Source organism: Lampetra fluviatilis, chromosome 5 (genome assembly GCF_964198595.1).
Source record: "Lampetra fluviatilis chromosome 5, kcLamFluv1.1, whole genome shotgun sequence".
NCBI lineage: Eukaryota > Metazoa > Chordata > Hyperoartia > Petromyzontiformes > Petromyzontidae > Lampetra > Lampetra fluviatilis.
Window position 1 is genome coordinate 23,500,872 of NC_136279.1, and position 25,654 is coordinate 23,526,525.

Consider the following 25,654-nt stretch of genomic DNA (forward strand, 5'->3'; position numbering starts at 1 on the left):
CGTTTGTACCGTCTCGTTTGTTTTGTCTTGATCGTTTGTACCGTCTCGTTTGTTTTGTCTTGATCGTTTGTACCGTCTCGTTTGTATTGTCTTGCTCGTTTGTACCGTCTCGTTTGTTTTGTCTTGCTCGTTTTTACCGTCTCGTTTGTTTTGTCTTGATCGTTTGTACCGTCTCGTTTGTTTTGTCTTGATCGTTTGTACCGTCTCGTTTGTTTTGTCTTGATCGTTTGTACCGTCTCGTTTGTATTGTCTTGCTCGTTTGTACCGTCTCGTTTGTTTTGTCTTGCTCGTTTGTACCGTCTCGTTTGTATTGTCTTGATCGTTTGTACCGTCTCGTTTGTTTTGTCTTGATCGTTTGTACCGTCTCGTTTGTATTGTCTTGCTCGTTTGTACCGTCTCGTTTGTATTGTCTTGATCGTTTGTACCGTCTCGTTTGTTTTGTCTTGCTCGTTTTTACCGTCTCGTTTGTTTTGTCTTGCTCGTTTGTACCGTCTCGTTTGTTTTGTCTTGCTCGTTTGTACCGTCTCGTTTGTATTGTCTTGATCGTTTGTACCGTCTCGTTTGTTTTGTCTTGATCGTTTTTACCGTCTCGTTTGTTTTGTCTTGCTCGTTTGTACCGTCTCGTTTGTATTGTCTTGATCGTTTGTACCGTCTCGTTTGTTTTGTCTTGATCGTTTTTACCATCTCGTTTGTTTTGTCTTGATCGTTTTTACCGTCTCGTTTGTTTTGTCTTGATCGTTTGTACCGTCTCGTTTGTTTTGTCTTGCTCGTTTGTACCGTCTCGTTTGTATTGTCTTGATCGTTTGTACCGTCTCGTTTGTTTTGTCTTGCTCGTTTTTACCGTCTCGTTTGTTTTGTCTTGATCGTTTGTACCGTCTCGTTTGTTTTGTCTTGATCGTTTGTACCGTCTCGTTTGTTTTGTCTTGATCGTTTGTACCGTCTCGTTTGTTTTGTCTTGCTCGTTTTTACCGTCTCGTTTGTTTTGTCTTGCTCGTTTGTACCGTCTCGTTTGTATTGTCTTGATCGTTTGTACTGTCTCGTTTGTATTGTCTTGATCGTTTGTACCATCTCGTTTGTTTTGTCTTGCTCGTTTGTACCGTCTCGTTTGTTTTGTCTTGATCGTTTGTACCGTCTCGTTTGTATTGTCTTGATCGTTTGTACCATCTCGTTTGTTTTGTCTTGCTCGTTTGTATCGTCTCGTTTGTTTTGTCTTGATCGTTTGTACCGTCTCGTTTGTATTGTCTTGATCGTTTGTACCATCTCGTTTGTTTTGTCTTGCTCGTTTGTACCGTCTCGTTTGTTTTGTCTTGATCGTTTGTACCGTCTCGTTTGTTTTGTCTTGATCGTTTGTACCGTCTCGTTTGTATTGTCTTGCTCGTTTGAGCGGTCTCATTTGTCCCGGCTGCCTTACGCACACTGTCAGCTTTAATATAACACTCATTAATAATAACTCACGTCACCAGCATTGATGACACACCGTTGTCTTACACGCACAATTGTATGCGTGCATCAAAAGTGTAGGACTGCACCTTAAGCAATGAATCGGTGCATTGTTATACGCATGATCAGGGCGTAACGATTCATAGATTAAAATGTGTTATCTGGCCTTACATGCATTGAATTATCAGTGTAAGAATCCGATGTATGCAAATGATATGCAAATGATATGCAAAAGTTTAAACAAGCTCAATGGAGCAAACCAAAACTGTGCAAACGAGACAGAAATAGATGAGAAGCCACGATGCCGAGACGGTAAAAACAGAGACGACAAAGCGACCCTTGAATGGAAGCGTGGCTCTGGGCCGTGGCCATTCATTGCCACGTGGTGGTAGTGGGAGCGGTGAATCACTACCCTGGCGCGGAGAATGCAGAACTAGCCACGAGCGTGACGGGTGGGGAGCGCGGTTCACAGGAATCTTGCAGCAGCAGCGGCAGCAGCGGTGGCAACTGGGCAGTCTGAACCACTGCAGGAGGAGCAAAGAATACTGGCAACAACACAGGGGAACGCAATTCGCAAACACCGGACACGCGGTGAAGTCATCGCCACTGCAATTGCTCTCCCCTGCAAATGTACGAAGGTGCGTGACACCAAAAGTTATTGTAGCTCTGTTTGGTTCGTCGAGTCTCAACGTTCTTGGCAACGCTTCTCGTCGGTTAGCAGCGGCAGCAGCAGCAGCGGCATCTGCCGAGACTCCGGCCTGAGCACGGTGGTTTTGCCGTCGTTCCCGTGAGACGGCAGCGACGACGACGATGATTGGCTGTGGGTGAAGTAATTCGCCGGGCGCTCAGTCGAGGGATAAAAGCGGCTGGGTGTTGTCTTCCTCTTTGTCGACGCTTTGCAGGGTTCCACGCTCCACCACCGATTGGGACCTGCGCACAAAAAACAAAGATCCCCCTCGTAGCATAAACAGACTTTTCGGGGGCAAGCGGTGTTAGCGAGCGCCTACGAAGGACGGCTACTGCAGCCAAAGGTTTTAAAGGTTTGAGGTGGGTACAACCCAAGGGTAAGTGGGCGGGGCTAGAGATGGAATTTGCAAGTCAATGTAAGATCGCAGAGCAAGGCATACCTCGGCTAATCCGAGGGGGGAGGGAAGGGAGCGGGAGGGGGCTGCCATAACGGGCGAGAGGGTGGGGGTGAAATTCAAAGAGGGAACAGGGTGAGAGAGAGACAAAGAAAAAGATCAAACTTATCAAAATTAGAAATGTAATGCAACTCAGAGAGTCGGCCAACAACAGTTTTTTTTCATCTTCACCTGAGGACGATTGCTTGTGTTGCAATCGAAACGTAGTGATCTATTAGTTATTTTTCTATCTACGTGCCTTTACCGAAATAACCAAACAGTATGAATTCCAGCAGTCGTGAAAGCTTAAAATCATGATTGAATGTTGTTAAGTTGTTGTTGCTGTTGTTTATGCTTTTGCCCCACCGCCAAACGCGGTATTTCCCGACAGAATGGTTGCTTGGGCAGGCGTAGCTAACGTTAATATTCGTTCGTTCGCGCCCATCTGTAAGCGCTCGTCCTTAATGATTGCGTGAACGCGTTGCGAGAGCTCTGTCCGTCACGCGCAGACATCCGTCTCTCCACCATGCCACGGTACGCTAACGCCTGCAGCAAACGCTGCTTTCTGCTATTAAAAAGCGGGAAACGCACGTCGGACAAAATCTAAAATATCAGCACGTTTCCCATTATGCCTGCCTTAACATTCTGACTTGAAGATTTCAAAACCTACTGACAGCTAAGGTCAGCAAATTCCTTTAAACGTCCGCATGACTGGAGCCAGCTCATGCGTGTCCACGCCTTGCGAGGTTTTTGCATAACCACCTGGGATGACGTGTGGTTAAGAAACGCGGACGATGCCGAAGATAATTAAGCGAAGGCTGAAAGGTGCATACACAGCGAGGAGCTTGGGGGAGAGGTGCGAACTTGGAATCACGCAGAGACCAGTGGATTGGAAAACGTGCGAGAGAGACGACGCAAATTTTATTGACTGTTATGGAAAGCAAAGTGGGCTTGTGCCGGGCGGGTCGCTGCGTGGCCGAGACTCTCGACGGGAATGCGTCCAGAGGAGGGGACGCGCCGCAGAGGATGGCCACTGCAGAGACGAGCGATGAAGTCAGCCCATTGTCGAGGGAGTAGATGGGTTATTTATCTATTTTGGTAGGTATCTTAGATCATCTATAGATGTGGAAAATCTCATTTGTAACGGTGCCGCGTAAGCATCAAACGGGTAATGAAATGTCTCGCAGGACACTGATGAGAGTTGGCGAATGCTTGAGGAAGCCTTCATCCACGAGTGGACTGAACATGGCTGATGATGATGATGGCTGTGTGTGATCTTGTGGGTGCAGTCGCAGCAACCTATGCAGATCCGCTGTGTGCAACTGGAAGGGCATCCACACGAGCTGCTGCTGCTGCTACAGTTGCTGCTGCTACAGCTACTGCTGCTACAGCTGCTGCTGCTGCTGCTACAGCTGCTGCTGCTACTGCTGCTACAGCTGCTGCTGCTACAGCTGCTGCTGCTACAGCTGCTGCTGCTGCAGCTGCTGCAGCTGTAGCAGCTGCTGCTATTGCTGTGTTGGTGGTGGCGAGAGGCGTAAACGCGAGCCATTGGGCCAGGGGCAGCTCACGGCGTGTCGGCGAGAGGCCCGCTCGCTGCCGCCGCCGGGCGGCATCCCACACTCATTGAGTGGCCGTTTGAACGCACAGAGCAACACGTGCGTCAGGCTTAAGAATAAACGCGCGACTACGTTGGTGTGGTATTCTCCATACCTCACGGTATCTGGAAAGCATTTTAAAAATAACATATTTGCTTAACTCAGCCGGGTGGCTCAGCGGTAGAGCCAGCCGCTCGCAATCGGTAGGTTGTGAGTCCACATATTAGTGGGGGGTCGACTCAGCTCATCATCCCTCGTGGATCGATAAAATACCTACCACTTTGCAATCATTTTTTTTATTTTCTTCAAACAGGCGAGCACTGAAACAACCAGGATAGTCTCACGTGCGATAGTGACCTGAATGTCTTGCAAGAGTGAACTGGAAGTCAACAGTGGCTGTTGTATGGATATACTCGCCCCTGTCAAAGGAACATGGAATTTATACCACAGGCTTAGGGCTGTAAATTGTAGATGGTCACTGCCTCAATGCTTATTTGAGTGGAAGGTGGTCACTGTTGACTCAATACGCAGAAATGAGTTGTCGATTAACTGTTGGATAAAGGGCACCACAAGTCCACGGTGAGGATGCTGATTGAATGTGCGTCTGGGTTACTTGACCATACTTCACCACGCCGGTCAGCGCGGATTGGTGCATGAAGACTGGAAGCACGGATGAAGCGCACAGAAGTACAGTCCAACAATGTATTTGTTATTCCCTCTGCCGTCCACAATGTACCAAATCTATACCCCCGTTGGGCGCGGGGTATATATATTCGTGACAGCGGGGTCCCGGGTCTCCTTCGTAAAAGCGATCATAAATCTCAATGTGCTGCCACATGCGGTAAAAAAAAAACGGACGCCGCTCTGAGTTATAACATTCATTACTGCGCGTCTTGTGCTGCCAGAATAAGACTGCACGTGAATGCACAAGCAGCTTATTAACAGCTTCTTTAATAATAATAATGAAGCTCCGAGAAAAGACGCCAGGATTTTTTTTAAACCTAACTACTCTGCTTGATGACATCGCTCGATTGCTTCAGGCCACGCCAGCTCTGGTTAAAGGGTTGACGAAGCGCACGGTGGCTGCGCGTTGAAGCTTCAGGGTTGTCGGATTCATTCCCCCGGCGGCTGCGTTTGCCACCGGCCCGGGCTGTCATTTAAACCGCACCTCAAATTAGAAAATCCATTCCTGCCCTGCAAGTTCCTTACAGGTGAAGTGGCATCGTGGGATGCCATCGTGGGATGCCACTGCATGATGCGTGAGCCGGGCTGTGTGTATAGGGGGCGAGAGTGCCAGGCGTGGTGGAAGGGTTCACAGGGGGCCGTGACACTCTGTATGAACCCGGAGGCCTGGTAACCGGAGCTACCGGCCCGGGGCCCCCAAAGAGGGGGCTGGGGGACCACGGGGCCAGGTCCCTCTCGAAGGCTCGAGAAGGGAGGCGTGGCTTAGAGGCGGAGTAAGCCCCGGGACTGACTATATAAGCCGGACCCCTGAACGGGTCCGGCTGCTGTTGCACACCTGAAGACCTGAAGAGAAGCCCCGAAGACAAGACCCGGACCTGAGTCGGGGTCCGGTCTCTGGTAGCCTCCCCAGTTGTGTGAGGGCCTCGTCAGCCCGGAGGGACATCCTGCTTAGGTTACCTGGTGGAAGGGGCAGATACCCCTTTGTGTTAGGGCTTTTGTTATTGTTATGATAAACGTGTTGCCTCCAGAGAAGTCTCTCTCCCTCTCCATTTGTACCCACTACACAGGTATGGGACATTTATTTTAATAATTGAAAAATAACAGTGAGGAATAAAAGTTTTGAAACACCTCCAGTAGCAAACGTTTAAAAACAAGAGTTCATCCCTTGGTAAGTGCACATAAATGACGTCAAGGTGATTTTCTGCTCAAATGCAGAAATGCCCGTCTCCTGTTCACAGATCTGAGCCAGTGGTGGAAATTCCACATGCCTATGGCGGGGGTGAGTCTATCTACAGGACAACCACTGTTGACTTACCAGACATCTGTAAAAAAAGAGCTTCATAGATAATCGGATTCTTCCAGCATAAATAAAGATTCTGATTCTGACTTTCTCACAAAGTGGTACTGATTTTATGGACCACAAAGTGTTGATGGGTCGAGTCAAGCTCCCCTCCCCCAATCAGGATCTGAACTCCGCAACTTTGTGAGCCGCTCACTCCACCGCTGAGCCACCTGCCCGGTTTAAAGGGACAATGCGACACTAAACACTCTGCACCAAGGCAGGGTGACATATATGTACGCACAGTGCCTGCCAATTTGAATGCAATATCAACATTTAACACGATCTTTTTTGTGCAGTCATCGGTGACCGAGCCCAGATCATCACCTCGCTACAATTAAGAGCCCGGTTTAAAGACAGGAAGCTTGCCTAGATTCGAACGAAGAATCTCAGCATTGCCAGCTTGGCAGACTGACCTGGCAAACTGCAACGACATCTTGTGAACTTGCAGATTAAGTGCAAAATATGTGCAAAACATCGAGGAACATTTGAAATCAATGCTGCAACAAACCAAAAAACCTTTCTAACATTAACGTTGCTGGTGCAGGACGTGTTGTCATTAACGGAGTAAATGGAGTGTGCAACACATTTATGCACAAATGTATCGAAGATAATAAAAAAAAATGACTTTGCTTAACTGTCCCTCGCTCAAGAATTGCGGCACTGACAGACGGAACCGCGGACGTGGGCCATGACACATTGAGTCGAGTAAGGACCTCGTAATTACGACGCGTTTTATTTTTTGCGGTTGTTCGTGTTAACAAAGAGTTTCATCCGGAAACAGTTAATGACATTTCCAATCGCTTGCCAAGCCAAAAGTGCACGCTGTGATGCGATTGTACATTCTGCTGCGTCTGGGCTCATTTGCTCCGAATCTTTTAACCTTGAAACCGACGCAGATTGCAGGATTTGGCTCATCAGCCCAGGATTGAAAAGCAGCAGGCAAAACACAAACTAGCGTTCCGAAAGCAGGTAAGTGCCCATAATCGCGTAAAATAAAGTAAAATGGTAATGCTCATCTGATGAGATGCGAATATGAAGTACGAAATTGAAGTATAGAGTTCTAGAGAGCACCCTTCAGACAGCGTTTGGCCTACTCTTCCAAGATAACCAGATGTCCTTTGAAAGAGTGAGGCTTTTTTTCGTGCAACGCGAATGTTCTCACCGTTACACTGCAATGGCATCCCCGACGTGATTGCAATTTAAGGTCTGCGGGTTAGGTCACGTGATCCAGAAACCAGTTGAGGTGCCTTTATAATGCAGCATGACATGATACAATTAAATAGTCAAGTCTGGCCTCAACTCGTGAAGGGGGAGAGGTGGGAGGGTGGCGAGGTGGGGGTGGGGTGTGAGGCTAATTTGAAGCCTAAATTCGTAAAAGATTAACCCAGCTAAGCTGCAGTGAGAATATTAAACAAATGCGTGGCGAATGTCAACGTCATCCAACAAATTTCAATCAGTTTAACATTTTCGCTAACCAACGTGGGTAGTTTGTTTGCTGTGTTCCGTCGCATCTGTCGGGAGGCTTCTATAAATGGTTCCACTTAAAAAATATTCTTCGATTTAAATTAAACTGTTCTTCTAGCTTGATAATGTATCATTCGCTTTAACAAAATCTCAAGTAAAGTTACAAAACCAAGTGGAACTTTTTTTTTCTCCCACATTTTGAATTGGTTTTGGCCACTGCGATTCACATGGATATGGCATTCAACCCTGGCCAATTTGCAGCAAGGGACAATTTTTTAACATCTGGTGTTGCTCGCTGGCTGTATGTTGGACGTATGTTCTACGCATGTAACACGTATGTTGAACGTCTTTCGCACCATATGTAACCAACCGTCCTAATCGAGAAAGTGAAAATATAGAAAATAATAGCTTAACCACCTTTTCAATAGTTTTTTTTACCACAGGTAATCATCATTATCATAATCATCTCCACATTATAATTATAATCAATAACGGCAGCAGCAATGACGTGCCCATATGCACTGTGGTTCACAGGCATCTTCCCTGCCTCAGCGACTGGGCATGAAGCCCTGACCGATTTGCAGCAAGGGACAATTTACCAACATCTGGCAATCATCACCGAAATAAACAATTGTTTACACAATCAGTTTACGCCGCACGTACGCACCCACCCACTCAGCCACTCACCCATGCACACCCACCCACGCACTCGCCCACCCACACACGCACCCACCCACGCACCCGCCCACCCGCCCACGGACCCGCCCACACACCCGCCCACCCGCCCACGCACCCACCCACGCACCCACCCACCCACGCACCCACCCACAGGTCGGTTGGTGAGCACAACAAACAGCATACAAAATGCGGGTTTGAAACAACACCCATTTGAAAAAGATGAAAAACGAAAGCATTAATTGACCACTTAAAAGGGTTGGAGCGCGTGCGCCTCCGCGATGGCGTGCAGAGAAGAAAGCGACGGGCGGAGGATGCAAGGGAAGCTGAATGATCCGGGATAACGGTGCCTGGTGACCAAGCCACCTGCAGTGCGCGTTCGACCTCTCACATCTCGGAATCTAAACGGGGTTGAGCCTCAACAGTGCACGGATGGCCTTGTCGTCACGTTATAGGTTACATGGGCTACTACGTGGCAGGCAGCAGGGGGCACAGCAGTACAATCCCATTGTTGCGCTGTACTTCTGTAGACCAACAAACAACCCCTACGAATGGCATGGGGAGGCCGTCACCCAACTGTGGATTACAAAACGGGCGTCATTTTTATGTTGCTAATGTGATTTACATTCAGGTCGAGCATCTGCAATAGCTGTCAGCAATGCATCGGCATGCGATGATTCATTCCCCCAGCGGTTCAATGAATTGTCACAACTTGGGCTCTGAAATCAATTCAAGAATTGATTACACGTGTCATTTTCATAGTCTCATTTTGCATCTTAGTTTTCTTCCTCGTCGCCCCCCCCCCTCCCCCGGGGACTCCGCTGCTGCACTGCGTGGACGTTGCGTGGACGTTCAGTGGACGTCGTCGGCGGTGCGGAGACCCCCCCCACCCCACTTCTCCCTCCTGGCTCCAGCCCCCACCGCCCCCCACTTTGTCTTCCCAATGCAATGATGCCTCATTACTTCTCAGCCTCCCCAGCTTTATGTTACCCCCCCCCCCCCCCCGCAGCTACGACCAGGCCTATCCTAACCCCTCCTTATGAATCTCTCTTGTTTTACTGCATCATAACTGCACCACCGCTTACAATAACCTAATTCTTCGTTACAAATTATGATCATGCTATGTACAATTTTATGGTCGCTGTAAAGCGCCTTGGTAAAGGCGCTACACGGATCTCGTTAAGCTAAGATAGGACCCTGCATTCACCTAAATGTAATTCATCAGAAATGTTAACCGCAAACAGAAATGCGTCGATGCGCGGCATTCACGCGCGCCAATTGCAGTCGACGCGATCGGCGATCGTCACCCGAGCGCAAAAGAACCGACCGTTTGATGTGGCGCTGCGAGCAACATCCGCCGTCTTCTTGCTCCTCAGCAGCGCCGGGCCGGCCCACGATCAGCAGGCCGCCGCCGCCGCCACCGCCGTCACCGCCGCCGCCGTCGAGCGTGGCGTGTGGCGCGCCGGCCCCTTCCGCGTCGTTGTCGTCGTAGCCGGGGCCCAGCAGCGCGCGTGCCCACGTCGCCATGTCGTAGGGGGGCAGGTTCCCGCCGAACTCCGAGGGCAGGATCTCGGGGTGCAGGAGCTGGTGCAGGCTCGTCAGGTTGTTCCCGTGCAGGAAAATCTGCGCGGCGAAAACCGTTTGTTTGACGTTAAGCCGCGGGCGCACGTTCACGCGGCTTCGCTTCTCCGTCGATGTTTTATCCACAAGAAGGCGAGATGGATGCGGCGTGCCGAAAATAGTTCCCAGAACAGCGTCCCCAAATATTGCCGTCCGAACCTAAGCACCGACTTCCAAACCACCGTCTACGACCCATGGGCCAAAACCGACCCCGCGACATCACTCGGACTTATTCCTCTCAGCAGCAGCAGCAGCCAGCTGCGGCGTTCAAACGAATCCACTTCATTATTCCACGTGTGAGTAAGTCAGGCTTGACTACGCGAACGTTGTGGAATAATTGAGCGAGCGGCCTCGGTCACACCTTGCAGGCCACGTGGTGGCGTGTGGGGGGGGTCAGCGAGCGTGTGCGTCTGGGTAGACGTTGGGGACACGAGCGTTGTCATGCCCATGCGCTCCACCTCGCCAGACTTCATACACTCAATTTAACAACACGTAGGCGACAATGTACGCGATCTAACCCAAAACAACTCTTTTCATCCATTTATTCATCGGGCACAGTCAGCTAAGGACCGTTTGCGCCAAACGCGTGACGTCTTGCGACGGCATTCGCATGAACTGCTCTTGGCTGCCATACACCGGCGTCTCGATTTATTTGTTTGATCCACGGATCACGGGGTGGGAGGTTGGGGGCGACGGGGGGGGGGGCGCAGTTCCTTTGAGGGTTGCAGTCCATTTCGAACGTCGACCGTCAACTGAAGAGACATCCTTCACACCCACCTCCCGATTTCATCGCTCTCCCAGCTCACTCATGGAGCGCTCGTCTCAATGCATCTCGATCCTAGCTCTCATTTTTCTCATAGTTCTTATGAATACATCTCTCTTTCCTCTCTCTCTCTATACAGTTATTCAACGCCAGTGGCCCGTGGCTCTAAGCGTGATGCTCACTCCAGCTCTCAACACGGAGTGGCTAGCACGCACCTGGCGGCGTGCACGTGACGGGCACGTCAGCCGCTCCGGGCGCCGCGACGCGCTTGCTCGTCGCCCTGCCGCTCGAGCCGCGAGAGTCGCGAGAGTCGCGAGAGTCGCGAGAGTCGCGAGAGTCGCGCACGCACCGCGACACTCGCCTGCGACGCGTCGCGCGCGTGCCAAGCACGTGGTGGCACACCAAGAGTGAATCTTGATTTAAAGCTTTCGTGACTGCAGGAATTCACGCTCTTTGGGTCATTCGGTCAAGTCACGTAAACAGAAATAATAGAGGAGAGCTCCTCTCTCTCGCCTGAAGACGTTTGCTTGCGTCGCGATCGCAACTGTCGTGATCTATTATTTATATTAACGTGACTTGACTGAATGACCCAAAGAGTACACCAAGAATGGTTACTCGCGTCGGGGCACACACCTCGACGTGTTGTCCCCCCACGCATCTGGGTTTACTCTCGGCACAGTACTCACATTGCAGCCAACAGGCAAAAGAGTACAAATCAGGAATTAGCCACGCACGCATAAGATGCCGATTCTTGAAACTCATTGCTGCTTCCGGGGATAAACAAAGTCTATTCTGTCATTATTTTTTTCTTAACCTCTCTGACTAATGAGCAGAGAGCTTTCGTCCCTCGTGGCTTTAAATAGGGCTTAATAAGCACCTATCAGATGATGCATTTAAGGTGTATCAAGGTCACTCGGAGGAAGAGAGTTTTGAAATCATCTTAACGAGATCTTCCAATTTACATCACGTTCCCGCGCGTTGTTTTTTTCTCTCGCGTTAATTTTACCTCTCGTTAATTCTCTCCCGTGACCTTGAGGATGCTCGGCGCGCCGCGCGTGATGCACGAGTGGCATCGCAAAGTCATAATTTCTGAATTATTACTCTAAGTGGCATCTGCTCCAATCCATCACGGAGCTTATTGCATTGTCTGCGCCATCGTCAATTAACTTTTGCTGTTTTGGGGGGGTGGGGACGAGGGAAGCTTTCCCCCCCAATTAAACGCAAATGCGGTCGCCGAAGTGATTTATGCACCGAGTCCCACGTCGTTGCACGCGCGGGGGTTCAGCACCCACGTGCGGACAGCAGCCGAACGCGGCCGTGACAGCAACAGAGCTGCTGCTGCTGCTGCTGCCCAGTGAACCGTTCACCAAAGCGCCGCGTTATCAAGCCGCCCCGGCAATTTGGCGACACAGCAGGATCCTCAGGCAGCTGACCTATGGCCAATTGAAGCATCGATGTAAGCACGGTTATTCGCCTCGCTTGTAAGGCAAGGGGGGGGGAGTGAACCTTGTTAAGACGGGAGCGGCGGTGGAGCGGCGAGCGCACTGCGCGATGAATCTGGCAGCCCGAGTTTGATTTTCCACCGTCGACAATGTCAGCGGTGAGTGATGTTCTAGGGCGATGTCTCCCCGTCACCGAGCCGCGCTCACTATGGACAAACAATCCCTGCGTGGTGAAGCCTTCACCCAGTAGTCGACTGACAAGCAGCTAAACGTGAGTTTTAGGATTCTTCGTCATAGTTTAACAGTGGAGAATTTGCGAGGGCTGTATGGGTCACCGGTCTGAGGCTGTATAGTCGAGAAGCCGCTCACGTATCGTGGTAACGTTTGAGCCTGGAACCCGAGTCGTGTCGGTTTAACACCCTGGTGGGGACAGTGCCTGCCCAGCCTCCCCGTAGGTCTGGGACGATGCAGAGATTCGCACCTTCGACTCGCACGGTTGGCTACGTACGGTGCGAAAGAAGTCCAGCATACATCACGTCGATGTTTAGGCCCACGTGCTGTATCCTGGTGTATAATCCGGTGAGCATTTCAAACAGCGAGGGAGGTGAAGAAGCACTACGTTCTGGAATGAAGATCAGTAAAGGGTAATCGAAAAAGTAAAATTACACACATCTCCAAAACTTTATCGAGTGAGCCTCACCTGCTGACAGGCAATTATATTATTTAGTCAATTTTTTTGTTAAATGCCATCTGTGACAACAACAAAAACCGAGACGACCAGAGGGAGACACTGCTCGCGATTCTAACAGCCCCGCCAACTCGCCCACACGCGCCCCACCGCAAGCTCCGTCTTAAAGCCGAAATAAAAAAACCGACCCGCGGTACCCCGCGCGGCAATCCCGTCCCAAGCGTCACGGAGCACGCAGGCGCACGTGGCCACTCGTCGCGTTCTGGTTCCATTTCGAACTAACGCCGTCGGCCACGCGGTACAAATGACCGGGACTGATGTTTGTCACTCTTGTTGCTGCTGCTGCAGCGTGCACATCAAGGGACGGCTTAAACAAGACGCGGGCTGAGAGTCTGCCGGGCAATTCGCGCGAAACCTGCTGCGCGCAAAATGTTGCGAGCACTCTGCAACAACAACAAAAACCACAACACAGCTGCCATTTCATTTAGCGCTGAAGCGTCAGAACGCTTGAAATTTCAAAGCGTTTAACTATGTGCACGTGATGCGCACATTTGGCTGGTTGCGCTGCGGAGCGAGGGAGACGAGTCGGAGGGAGGCTTCGACGGGCAAACTCTCCTCTCCCGCCTCGCCATCGATGGTGAGACCCAGACCCAGGCGAGGCAGGCTGCCGACCCTCCTGTGCATCGTCATTTCAACCCCCGCACACAGCGCCAGCACCCTGCACCAGTGGCACCCATGGGGCGTCGAGCGAGTGTCTCTCTCTCCCTCTCATCGTCCGTGTGTGAGTGTCTGGCTCTATGGATAGAGGGGCAGAGGGTGAAGATGGGGCTGTGGGGGTGGAGGGGGGTTAAAATAAGGCGGGGGGGATAGAGGGGGAGGGGCTGAGATGGGGCTGTGGGGGTGGAGTGGGGGGGGATAGAGGGGGAGGGGCTGAGATGGGGCTGTGGGGGTGGAGTGGGGGGGATAGAGGGGGAGGGGCTGAGATGGGGCTGTGGGGGTGGAGTGGGGGGGGATAGAGGGGGAGGGGCTGAGATGGGGCTGTGGGGGTGGAGTGGGGGGGGATAGAGGGGGAGGGGCTGAGATGGGGCTGTGGGGGTGGAGTGGGGGGGGATAGAGGGGGAGGGGCTGAGATGGGGCTGTGGGGATGGAGTGGGGGGGATAGAGGGGGAGGGGCTGAGATGGGGCTGTGGGGGTGGAGTGGGGGGGATGGGGGGGAGGGGCTGAAATGGGGCGGGGGGGATAGAGGGGGAGGGGCTGAGATGGGGCGGGGTGGGGGCTGAGATGGGGCGAGGAGGGTCCGTCTCCTGTGCGGGCGGGCAAGAGACGAGCCGTGCCGGGCCGTGCCGGGCTATACCGAGACCAGGCGGGCACGGCTCGGCTCGGGTTCGCAATGACTCACCCGTTTGCGAGTCTTCTCCTTGAGGAAAGGCCGGATGACCGTGTAGAGCGCGTGGATGAACCAGGGCTGGTTCACAAAATGGACCCCGCCGAACCGCGCCGGGAAGCTGTCCTGGGGATCACGGGGCATCAGGTGGCGGTGGAGGAATTAGACGTGGCAGCGTGTGCAAGCGCAGTTACTTAAAATCGGCCGTGTAAATATTTCATGTTATATTTTTTAAACCCACTTAGGAAGGCTGGGACTGAAAGCACGTCACAAAAAAACACACCATCCTCAATGGGCCTGCGGTCATTGCTTTGTAAGATATATTTGGACTACACGAAGAATGCATAGGACACTCTGTCTCTGACCGTTCGTAGCACACGAGTGTGATGGGCAGTTCAGTTCCCTATCACACCGGCTGCGCACAGATGATCACACAGCTGTAGGTGGGGGTGGGCGCAGAGCATTATACGTATTGCTGAATGGCTGTGGAGATTGAAGGTAAAGCGTGGGGTTGGGTCAAGCTTGGATGCCACGGTAGTGAAATGTTAACTACCTCGCCTGGCGAGGTCGTGGCTTCGATCCCAGCCCTGACGCCTGCTATCTATTTGGAGTTTGCATATCGCTCTCCCCGTCGTCGTGTGGATTTTTCTCCGGATCCTCGGATTTTCCCTCCGCATTTAGAAACGCGCATTTAGAATATTTGGCTGCTATATATTTCCACGTGATAAGTCACTTCATTGGGCTATCATTTGGGGCCAGGTCGCTTCTGAAAGAGAGCTGCATAGCTCAGTGGGGGCCTTACCTGGTAAATAAAACAATACGACAGTTTAAAGCCGGCCGAGGGAATAAACATCAATGTGATTTAACTGGAAAAAAATCTAATGTCGTTGTGTTTACAGTCAATATCATCATCCCACCCAATTATACAAGAAGTACACACCACACAACATATATACACACATTGCACACACTTGAATGCCACCCCAGTTCATTGGAAGTAACTTTTTTCTTCCATTTGGGACTGCGAGTACTTATGTACAATTTTAACTTCATTTAGAGCTCCTGCTGCTTGGCATGGGCACGTAATAGCATGCAATCTGTCGCACTAAATAATGAAACTTGGGCAATGTTGCCATGTGACAGCCAGGATCTGTGCGGCCAATGAGAAACGCTGCTGCAGAACTGTCTCCCTCTCTCTCCTTTCAAGTGCAAATCCCCTCGCTGCAGGCAGCCGCTCCACTCGCCTCTGCTGCGGAGAGTTGGCAAGGGACTTCAAAGATGAGTTGGTGGAGAGAGAAACAAACACATTCACTGGAGAAGAGTGAACGCAAAATGCCTTTATCTCTTTGGAACATACATTCGGGCATTTAATATAAAACATTTAAAGTTACAGCGCATTTCGGATGAATTTTGGTAGTCCAATAATTGCAGCAGTTTGCTTTTAATGTATTTTTTAAGAACACAATGTTCACGTGAAATGAAAACAAGATATTGATTGGGCATGCGTTCAAGGTAATATTTTCAAGGGATGTGGTTAATGTACTTGGCACTTCTCAACCCGACCTGTGTAACTTCATCTGAGCTGGGACGATTGCTGCATCAGTCGGCCTGTGAGTCAACCCAGGCTTGTGTGAACCAATGCTGTGGAAGCGATGCACTCCCAAAAGGCCTTGTTGGCCGATGGGATGTGTAATCAATCACAAATCTAGATGATGATTTTTTTTTACGTGCAGAGACAGGCATAGGAAGGAATTGTATCCTCTGCTTATTTATGTTGTCACTTACATTCCCCACAATGACACTCATGATTGGTTTGTCTTTTGAATTGTATGGGACATGCAGAACTGTGAACCTTATTCGTAAGTGGCAGTATTTAGTTTTTTGCACAGTGACTCTTACCTTTCATGGACACCCAGTTACGTATCACCCTCGGGCGAATGTTCCTGCACACCTCATGTGTATATATATACACACGTATAGCCCCCTTGTCAATCCTGTACTGGAGAGGGCCTCCCCACGCCGTGTAAATCTCAGATTGTATTTGACCATACTTCACCACGCTCATCAGTGCCGGCTGCTGAAGGCGTTGCCCATCACGTAGCCCCACAGCCACTGACAACCCGCTAAGCACAGCGATCGCCCGTCCAAGCGCGCTCCAGGTTCGCTCCTGCTTAGCTTGCGAAACGTGGCAAGACCCGACGGATGCCGGGAACATTGGCGATGGGTGCGCATCTTCCTCGAACCTTTGGTTTAGCGTTCACGCGGAGCACAAAGCGTCGCCACAAAACCACTCAGAATGCAGAGGCCTCTGGGCCCTGGAACTTCTATTCAGTGTGCAACGCTGTGTCCCATTAAAATATATATTAGGCCCGGAAGCTAATGTTCTCTGCTGATAAAAAAAAACTGTCACTTCCTCCTAAATATGAATATATGCCGTGAACCAGTTTGGGTGGATGCTTGGCTATGGACTTATGACTCATGTCGTCTGCCAGTTAAATAATACCAACTTGGAGTCTCTTATCAACATTTTCCAGAGCTAAGAGTTGTGTATAGAAATGGAAATGTGGTTAATGTGCGTAAGAATGATTTACTGCTTCAGGCTACATTAATTGCATTCATTATCATCATCATCAACTATGGTAAATCCACTGCTGGATGAACGCTTGCCCAAACCACCCCATTACAAAATAATTCAGAGGATGCCATAAATTTTTTCCTGAAGATATGTTAAGTCAAAAATAAAATCTCGACTTAAAGCTTTCGTGACTGCAGGAATTAATATTATTGGGTCTTTCGGTAATGTCACGTGACTTTACCGAAATAACCAACGAGTACTATCTACGTGACTTTACCGAAAACCCAAGAATATAATAATTTTAAATGTACAGCCCTTTGTCAATCCGCTGCTGGATGGGGCCTTCCCCGTGCTGCGTTGGTCATGGGGGATGTTTGGCCATACTTCACCACGCTGGTCAGGGTCCAGGACCCGTTCACAGATGACTCACCACTGATGATTCAGCCTAAAATAACCTTACATTACAATGATTGTTTTCTTGATGATACTTTATGTGAAAACATTCAATGCAATAAAAAATATTTAAAGTTACATTTAGTGCACTAAAATTTATTTTTACCGTTTACCAAATTTTAATCCACAAACATGAAACTGATTCAAATTTGGGGCCTAATTATCCAAAAACGAACATCTGACAGCTTCAATCTGAAGCTCATCCCCACTGCCTCACCCCATGCATGTCACCAATTGCCGGACTTGCGCCAACGTGAAGTGGAACCATTTCTCACTCAAGTCCAGCCCTACGCAAACATACCGCTCAGACGGAGAAAGCCGCAAAAGTTTGGCCACATAAACTGCGCACAGAGGGACATGCGAAGAAAGACTTGGACCCAAAACAAGATGTTGACACATCGTCGTCCTAAGTTGTTCAGACCCGGGACCCCCAACAACACAGAAAAAACCCCAGCATGAGGCAAACGAGAGGAAGGCCCTGAGCACAGAGGCCATCTGCCGCGGTTGATCTCCCTCACAGTCACCCAGGAGACCACGGAAATAGCGACGCAGTCGCTGACGTGTCCACCAGAGGGCACTGCTGCTCCACGAGCTGTCGCATCGCGACGGTCGCCACCTCCACGCTTGTAACACGATGCAAACACGAGCGCAGAGACATTGACAATTCACAATGAACGAACAACAATTAACACACCGCACCTGCATGTCACGCTACCACCGGGTGACACTTCCATCAGATTCATCGCGACCACATTTTTTTTTGAAACTGTGCCGTCTTACGTAAAATGTATTTCGCTATTATTAATTTTTGTTTAATAAACGTGGTAATGATTTGCAGCAAGTTATCGCGGTTCCTTGTGCGAGGGGAGGGGGCTTGGCTCGATGTGGCTGAGATGACGCGAGACAACGCAGCGGTGTGTTCATTATGAGTTAAAACGTTGACGTCATTTTTTTTCTTCTAAATTACACATTTATGTACTCTACTTACATTTAAGCGTGAATAAGTAATACAGACCAGCGCAAAAGGGGCCATAAATGTTTAACCGCAATAAAACTACGAATACATATTTCATTGCGGCGTTACCAAGGGGCAATCCATAAATGGCGTCACGCACCTGGGGGGGGGGGGGTCAGACATTTGTGACGATGTGTGACGAGGGGGGTTTTGAGAAATGTGACGTCACATCAAAATGCGCACCTTTAAATAAATATAAACACGTTCTACTTAATTAAATACACTTTTTAATAAATGATTTCTCCTACAACATCAGAGTGCAACGCCACATTAAATACGCACTACAATGCCAATAGTTTAAAGCGATTTGAAGCATGTTTTATTTTTGGGGGGGAGGGGGGCAGAGCTTTGTGACGTCATATTTGAGGGGGTATGACTTTTTGTGACGCCGTGTGACAAGAGGGGGGGGGGTCAAAAATCGTCCAAAATCGCGTGACGTCATTTATGGACGGCCCCCAATTCAAATCCTGCCGAATGCGGCGTGTGAAAGCAAGCGTTATTTAGCGCCGCTAAATTCTAATTTCGCCTTTCAGGGTCAATTATATGCTGGGAATCGCAACTTGCCTTGTGCACATGGCCTCTCGCAACTTGCCTTGTGCACATGACCTCTCGCAACTGAACCACCGCACATGAACGTCCTGCGTTGTCGTTCATTCTCTACAGACGGCGCAAAATCTATGGCATCACAGCCGGGCTTCTTTTTCTTTCTACGGTAGCCAGCGATTTGCAAATGTGGAGACCGACGGGGAAGGAACGCTTTGATTTTTGGCAAGCCCATTTAGACTGTTGGGGACGGCTTCTTCTTTTCGTTTTGCTTGAGCGATGGAGGCGCGCGCGTCAATATCCGCGGGTGGAATTGCGAAAGAACGGCGACGCGTCCATCCATCACGCGGTCCAACCCCAAAACAGCAAACAAACAAAACCCTCTCTCGCATGCCGTCCACTCATCTCGTGGCGACCACCAAACACCCCCAGCCACGTTTGCGAACGCCGCTCCCGTGCGTGTGTTTCTGTTCAACCTGCTTGTCCAACCCACGGATGGATGCTCATTACCTCCCAGTCACCGTGTCACGATGTCCCCCTGCTGAGAGGCCCAATGCACTCCCTGCGGTGTGAGATTGCACGACGCCCTGGTGTGGCGCTGAGCAGTGGGGTGGACATCGTACATTGCGTGGCTGTGACCGTGCACACAAACACGCGAGGGGAATGTGCTTTGATTCGGTTCTTGTTGTTGTGGAATTTGTTATCGAAGCCAAAACCCGAGTTCACTATTTATTTTTTGTTTCAGTTTCTCCAGCGTTGCCCAATTATTGCAATGTCGTCATTCTCGGTGAGTGGAACTTTTCCCTGCCTCCCCCCCCGCGCCCAAGGGGCTAGAGGCGACATTCAGGTGACACGGAGGCCAGGGGAAGAGCAGCAGCAGCAGCACCGCAGTGCCGCACTGCCGATCGAGGGCTGAATGTTCATCCATTTATACACCCCCCCCCCGCACACACTAAAATATCGTGACGCCGTAATAAGATTAAACATGTGTCTCAATGCGAATACAAAGTAAATCCTCTAAGACTCTTCTCTGTAAGATGCGGAGCCATGGCGTTCGATCAGCTGTTGCGATGAAAGTAAGAAGGGAATTAGCATTCAGTGTGGTATCTATCGATGGCTTTGCCCTACGGCATCAAACACAACTGTGAATCAATAGCAGAAATTCAAAATTCATATGAGATCATGCTGAGATCACCCACAAAGATAACATTCAGGGATATCTGAACAAATATCACATTTAGTGATATCTGAGCAAAGAGAACATTTAGTGATATCTGAACAAAGATAACATTTAGTGATATCTGAACAAAGACAACATTTAGTGGTGTCTGAACATTGGGTGTTGGGCAACTTCTCTTCACAACCCGCAATGACCGGCATAGTGAAGTATGGTCAAACAACCCTTACGAAAGACAGGACTCAGTGCGCCCTTTATACTGCAGCAGTGAATTGAATCGACCTACACGTTCATACGTGATTATGAAATTATTTTCAGCCACACAGCCTAAGATGCAAAGCACAGAGTTACAATCCGCAAATTCAATGCCACAGCTGCCCAAATCTTATATATCACATATATTAAATATATATTTTTTTAAATCTATGTTTTCATTGCACCCATATAAGACTTATGCAGGCCCCGTGGCATCACCAAGGACACCACGCATGCCTTTTATGTTTTGATGGCGTGACACCTCTCCGTGCCACCGTGACGTGCACACTGTGCACGGCCACTTAAGACCAGGAGATTGGCGTGAATCGCTTCGTGCTCGGTCCACAGCCCCGGCACGCGCGGTGTGGCCACGGCCCGTCTGGTTTCTCCTGCAACTGCACTTCTCCGCGTCCACAGCTAGCCACGAAGTTGGGCAGCACGCCTGGCAGGACGTCCACGGCAGAGGTGGAGCGATTACAGGAGGCCGCGGAGAGCTGATGACAACTATCGAGCTGAAGCCAGACGGCGTAACGTGAGAGGTGGCGACGGCTTTGGGAGACCTTCATGCGGCAATGGATACATCGTGTCTTCTGATGATACGGTAAACAAATCGTGGATTCTATTCGTGTCCGGCCCTGTGATGCGGTCCGTGATGCCAGCTCGTAGAACCTCGTGCCCTACGATTAACCCCTGCACAGAAGAACGGGGCGGCACTCGTGACGCTCACAATGACATTGGTTTAAGGAAATGTGCATTTGCAATTTTTGCAAACTGTATATATATACGAACGCAGGCCTCGACAACGATTACTGCACAGGCTAGCATGGGTGCACGTGCAGGTTAGAGAGCACGGGTTCAAATGCCGGTCTAGACAGCTGCGAGGCTTCCCTCATCCATCGCTGCCTCCGGCCTCTCAGCTGCCATCGAGCTCATCACAATGAGTTCACTGGCAGATCGCTCACAGCAGTGGGGCAAAAGGTGGGAATCCCACCTTTTTGTCACCTGTCTTGCGAAAATTAAATGACAATGTCCCGTGCATTGCCAATCCACTGCTCGCTGCAGGCCTCCCCATGACGTTGTCGGTCACGCAGGGTCGTTTGTCCATACTTCATCAGTGCGTGCTGGGGAAGGAGGGGCCTTGGCCGGGAATTAAACTCAGGTCGCCGAACCACGTAGCAAGTAGCACGGCTCGCTAGCCACTGCGCCACAGATCTCACCACCCACGTCTGGCTTCGCGTAGGGGAAGCCAAACCTCATCTGACACACAAGCCGTTGCCGACAGTGCAGAGTTCTGCATGCGCATTTACCTTCTCTCCAGGATAGCGAGTGGCACGGCCTGTAGCCCTGTGACCCTGTAACCCTTTGTCCCTATAACCCTGTGACCCTGTAAGCCTTTCGCCCTATAACCCTGTAACCCTTTGGCCCTATAACCCTGTGAGCCTGTAAGCCTATGGCCCTATAACCCTGTGGCCTAATAATAATATAACCCTGTGGCCCTGTAACCCAGTGCCCTGCAGCCGGTGTTGGTGGATCACGCACATGCTGTTGCGTGAGACGCCCAAATTTTTCCCCGAGGAAACAGCACAGAAAGTGCGTACATCGCCTGTCGTCAAAGCACACCGAGTGGACAAGACATCTGAGTTGTGCACCCGTGGGTGCTGGCCGCCATGATGAGGAATGGTCAAACAAAAACTTACAAGAGCGTGCACGGCGTGCGGAGGCTCTCATCCAGCAGTGGACTGACAACCCACGGCTGTCCACGTTGCGTAGCCGGAGCGGGGACCGGGCGCGCATCACGAGCGGCCACGCGCGCACAAACCGCCAGGCAGAGTGTGGTTGCGTCTCCCTGCCCTCGGGGGTTTGCTGGGGCGCGATTCACCCGGACAATGTCTCAAATAGCACAAAAGCAGGACCCTCCCGTAAAAAAGATATATACAGTGAGAGAAAAAAGTATTTGATCCGCTGCTGATTTTGCATGTTTGCCCACTGACAAAGAAATGATCAGTTTATAATTTTAATGGTAGGTTTATTTGAAAAATGAGAGACAGAATAACAACCAAAAAATCCAGAAAACGCATGTCAAAAATGTTATAAATTTATTTGCATTTTAATGAGGGAAATAATTATTTGACCCTCTCTCAGTCAGAAAGATTTTTGGCTCCCAGGTATATTTTATACAAGAAACGAGCTGAGATTATGAGCACACTCTTAAAGGGAGTGCTCCTAATCTCAGCTTATTGCCTGTATAAAAGACACCTGTTCATAGAAGCAATCAATCAATCAGATTCCAAACTCTTCACCATGGCCAAGACCAAAGAGCTCTCCAAGGATGTCAGGACCAAGATTGTAGACCTACACAAGGCTGGAATGGGCTACAAGACCATCGCCAAGCAGCTTGGTGAGAAGGTGACAACAGTTGGTGCGATTATTCGCAAATGGAAGAAACACAAAAGAACTGTCAATCTCCCTCGGCCTGGGGCTCCATGCAAGATCTCACCTCGTGGAGTTGCAATGATCATGAGAACGGTGAGGAATCAGCCCAGAACTACACGGGAGGATCTTGTCAATGATCTCAAGGCAGCTGGGACCATAGTCACCAAGAAAACAGTTGGTAACACACTATGCCGTGAAGGATTGAAATCCTGCAGTGCCCGCAAGGTCCCCCTGCTCAAGAAAGCGCATATACATGCCCGTCTGAAGTTTGCCAATGAACATCTGAATGATTCAGAGGACAACTGGGTGAAAGTGTTATGGTCAGATGAGACCAAAATGGAGCTCTTTGGCATCAACTCACCTCGCCGTGTTTGGAGGAGGAGGAATGCTGCCTATGACCCCAAGAACACCATCCCCACCGTCAAACATGGAGGTGGAAACATTATGCTTTGGGGGTGTTTTTCTGCTAAGGGGACAGGACAACTTCACTGCATCAAAGGGACGATGGGCGGGGCCATGTACCGTCAAATCTTGGGTGAGAACCTCCTTCCCTCAGCCAGGGCATTGAGAATGGGTGGTGGATGGGTATTCCAGCATGACAATGACCCAAAACACATGGCCAAGGCAACAAAGGAGTGGCTCAAGAAGAAGCACATTAAGGTCCTGCAGTGGCCTAGCCAGTCTCCAGACCTTAATCCCATAGAAAATCTGTGGAGGGAGCTGAAGGTTCGAGTTTCCAAACGTCAGCCTCGAAACCTTCATGACTTGGAGAAGATCTGCAAAGAGGAGTGGGACAAAATCCCTCCTGAGATGTGTGAAAACCTTGTGGCCAACTACAAAAAACGTCTGACCTCTGTGATTGCCAACAAGGGTTTTGCCACCAAGTACTAAGTCATGTTTGCAGAGGGGTCAAATACTTATTTCCCTCATTAAAATGCAAATCAATGTATAACATTTTTGACATGCGTTTTTCTGGATTTTTTTGTTGTTATTCTGTCTGTCACTGTTCAAATAAACCTACCATTAAAATTATAGACTGATCATTTCTTTGTCAGTGGGCAAACGTACAAAATCAGCAGGGGATCAAATACTTTTTTCCCTCACTGTATATTATAACTTCGAGATTCGCCGAGCAACTCCTGCACTCTGTTTGCATGGAGCGCGTCAACAATTTTTGACGCTCAGCCTGGCGGAGGCCCGCCGGGTTTTTGCCGCCTCCACGGTCGACGATCGCCAACAACTCGCGCGGTGCGTCGAGAACCGCGTCGACGCGTCCGCTCGGAGCTGACGACGGATCCACGGTGGCTGTCACCGGCACCTCTCCCCGTTCCACGCGGTGCGTCGCCACCGCGCCTCACCTGTAGTCGGCCGGCAAGCCCCGCGGCACGCCGAGTACGTAACCACCGTTGGAAGGAATTAATGTGCCATCCACAAAGGGACGGCGAATAGAAAATGGGAGCGCACGTGCCGCCGTGCGCTGCTGCTCTCAGCGGAGGTTGGCCCCCAGGGGGGTTCATTCGTGCCGGAGTGAAGTCACACAAGCTGGCTTGGCGTGGCGTTCATTCCAGGTGCGTGAACGGAGTCACAAAATACAGTTTTAAAAAGCAGTACACGTCCTTCCCATGTCTGCCCTCTACTTAAAAAAATATATATTTTTTTTTTAATACATCCCACTGAATTTTTTTTTCCCACAGCAGCTTTGGTTCAGTGAAAGCAAACTGTGAGCCGGTGTCAACATTTAGTGTCTCATCAGCAGTCAGGCCTGCGTAAACAAATGCCGGCAATGAAAATAATCATTAGTGTCGTTGTGGAGGCTGTAACAAGCAATTACAAAAGGCAGACAATACGCCTCCTTCCCGAATGTGTCCCTACACATATAAAATCAAATATTTTTATTTAGTTTGCACGTCCCATCATGGTAGTTTAGTTTACAGCTTCACACGTAGCAGGCTTTCGTTACCAATATCATCCATAATACAGGTTTTTTGTGGTTAGATCGCGTAAATATATAAATGTGTCGTTAAACCCGCCACCACCCGACACAGCCAACTAGTAAGGGTTGTCACGTAAACAGCACGTGGCCAATTCGTCACTAGTACAGCACACCGGTGTGTTGGAGAGCCAAGCCAAATCTGGCTGTCGCCTGATGAAGCTAGTCGTAATTACTGGTGAAACGTCGTACTCAGATTGTAAATGTTGTGGCTTGGCTCTCCAACACACCGGTGTTCTGTACTGGTGACGAATTGGCCACGTTCTGTTTACGTGACAACCCTTACTAGTTGGTTGTGTCGGGTGGTAGCGGGTTTAACGACACATTTATACATTTACGCAATCTAACAAACAAAAAACCTCTTCTTCTTGGTTCTTTCGGTAAAGTCACATAGAAGGGAAATAATAAAATAATAAAAATAAAACATAATAAAATAATTCTCACGACGTTTCGGCTACAACGCAAGCAGCCGTCCTCAGGTGAAGAGTGAAACACCACCAAGCTTGGAGCGTATATTTAAGCTGGGTTAGAGGGGGACATGGAATTGTAATGTATTACTTACTGTTAGTAGCTCAGCTTATTGGAGAGTATATTTAGTATACTGATGATACTATGTAGTTTATAATTTAGTTTTTTACGTGGTGGTTTAGTAACTGCAGCTACATACTATTAACATTCCTTCCCTTTGTTAATGCTACCCCCTATCCCCTCCCTTTGATGCTGCTAATCCTGCATAATGCACGGGCATAATATGACTTTGAAACCCCCCGCCCACCTCCTACGCATTTCCCATAAATATGCTAAATTCCTCTTGATATGCAAATTATTTTGTCAAGGCGCTCTTCTTCCCCCTCCAACCCAGCTTAAATATACGCTCCAAGCTTGGTGGTGTTTCATTCTTCACCTGAGGACGGCTGCTTGCGTTGTAGCCGAAACGTCGTGAGAATTATTTGATTATGTTTTATTTTTATTATTTTATTATTTCCCTTCTACGT

At 49.7% G+C, this 25,654-nt stretch overlaps 1 protein-coding gene across 2 annotated transcripts in view; it reads right to left on the reverse strand.

Moving 5' to 3' along the window:
* Positions 1-443: 443 nt before the first annotated feature.
* Positions 444-25,654, reverse strand: part of LOC144932780 (clavesin-2-like) — a 30,920-nt gene continuing 5,709 nt past the window's right edge. Inside the window, exons 3-5 of one of the 2 annotated variants that reach the window (XM_078857228.1) lie at positions 14,234-14,344; positions 9,649-9,944; positions 444-2,370 (exon numbers count right to left, since the gene is read on the reverse strand). In XM_078857228.1, coding sequence (XP_078713354.1) covers positions 2,286-2,370; positions 9,649-9,944; positions 14,234-14,344 — 492 coding nt within the window. In that variant the 3' untranslated portion in view covers positions 444-2,285. The other variant, XM_078857229.1, reaches the window with a different exon arrangement.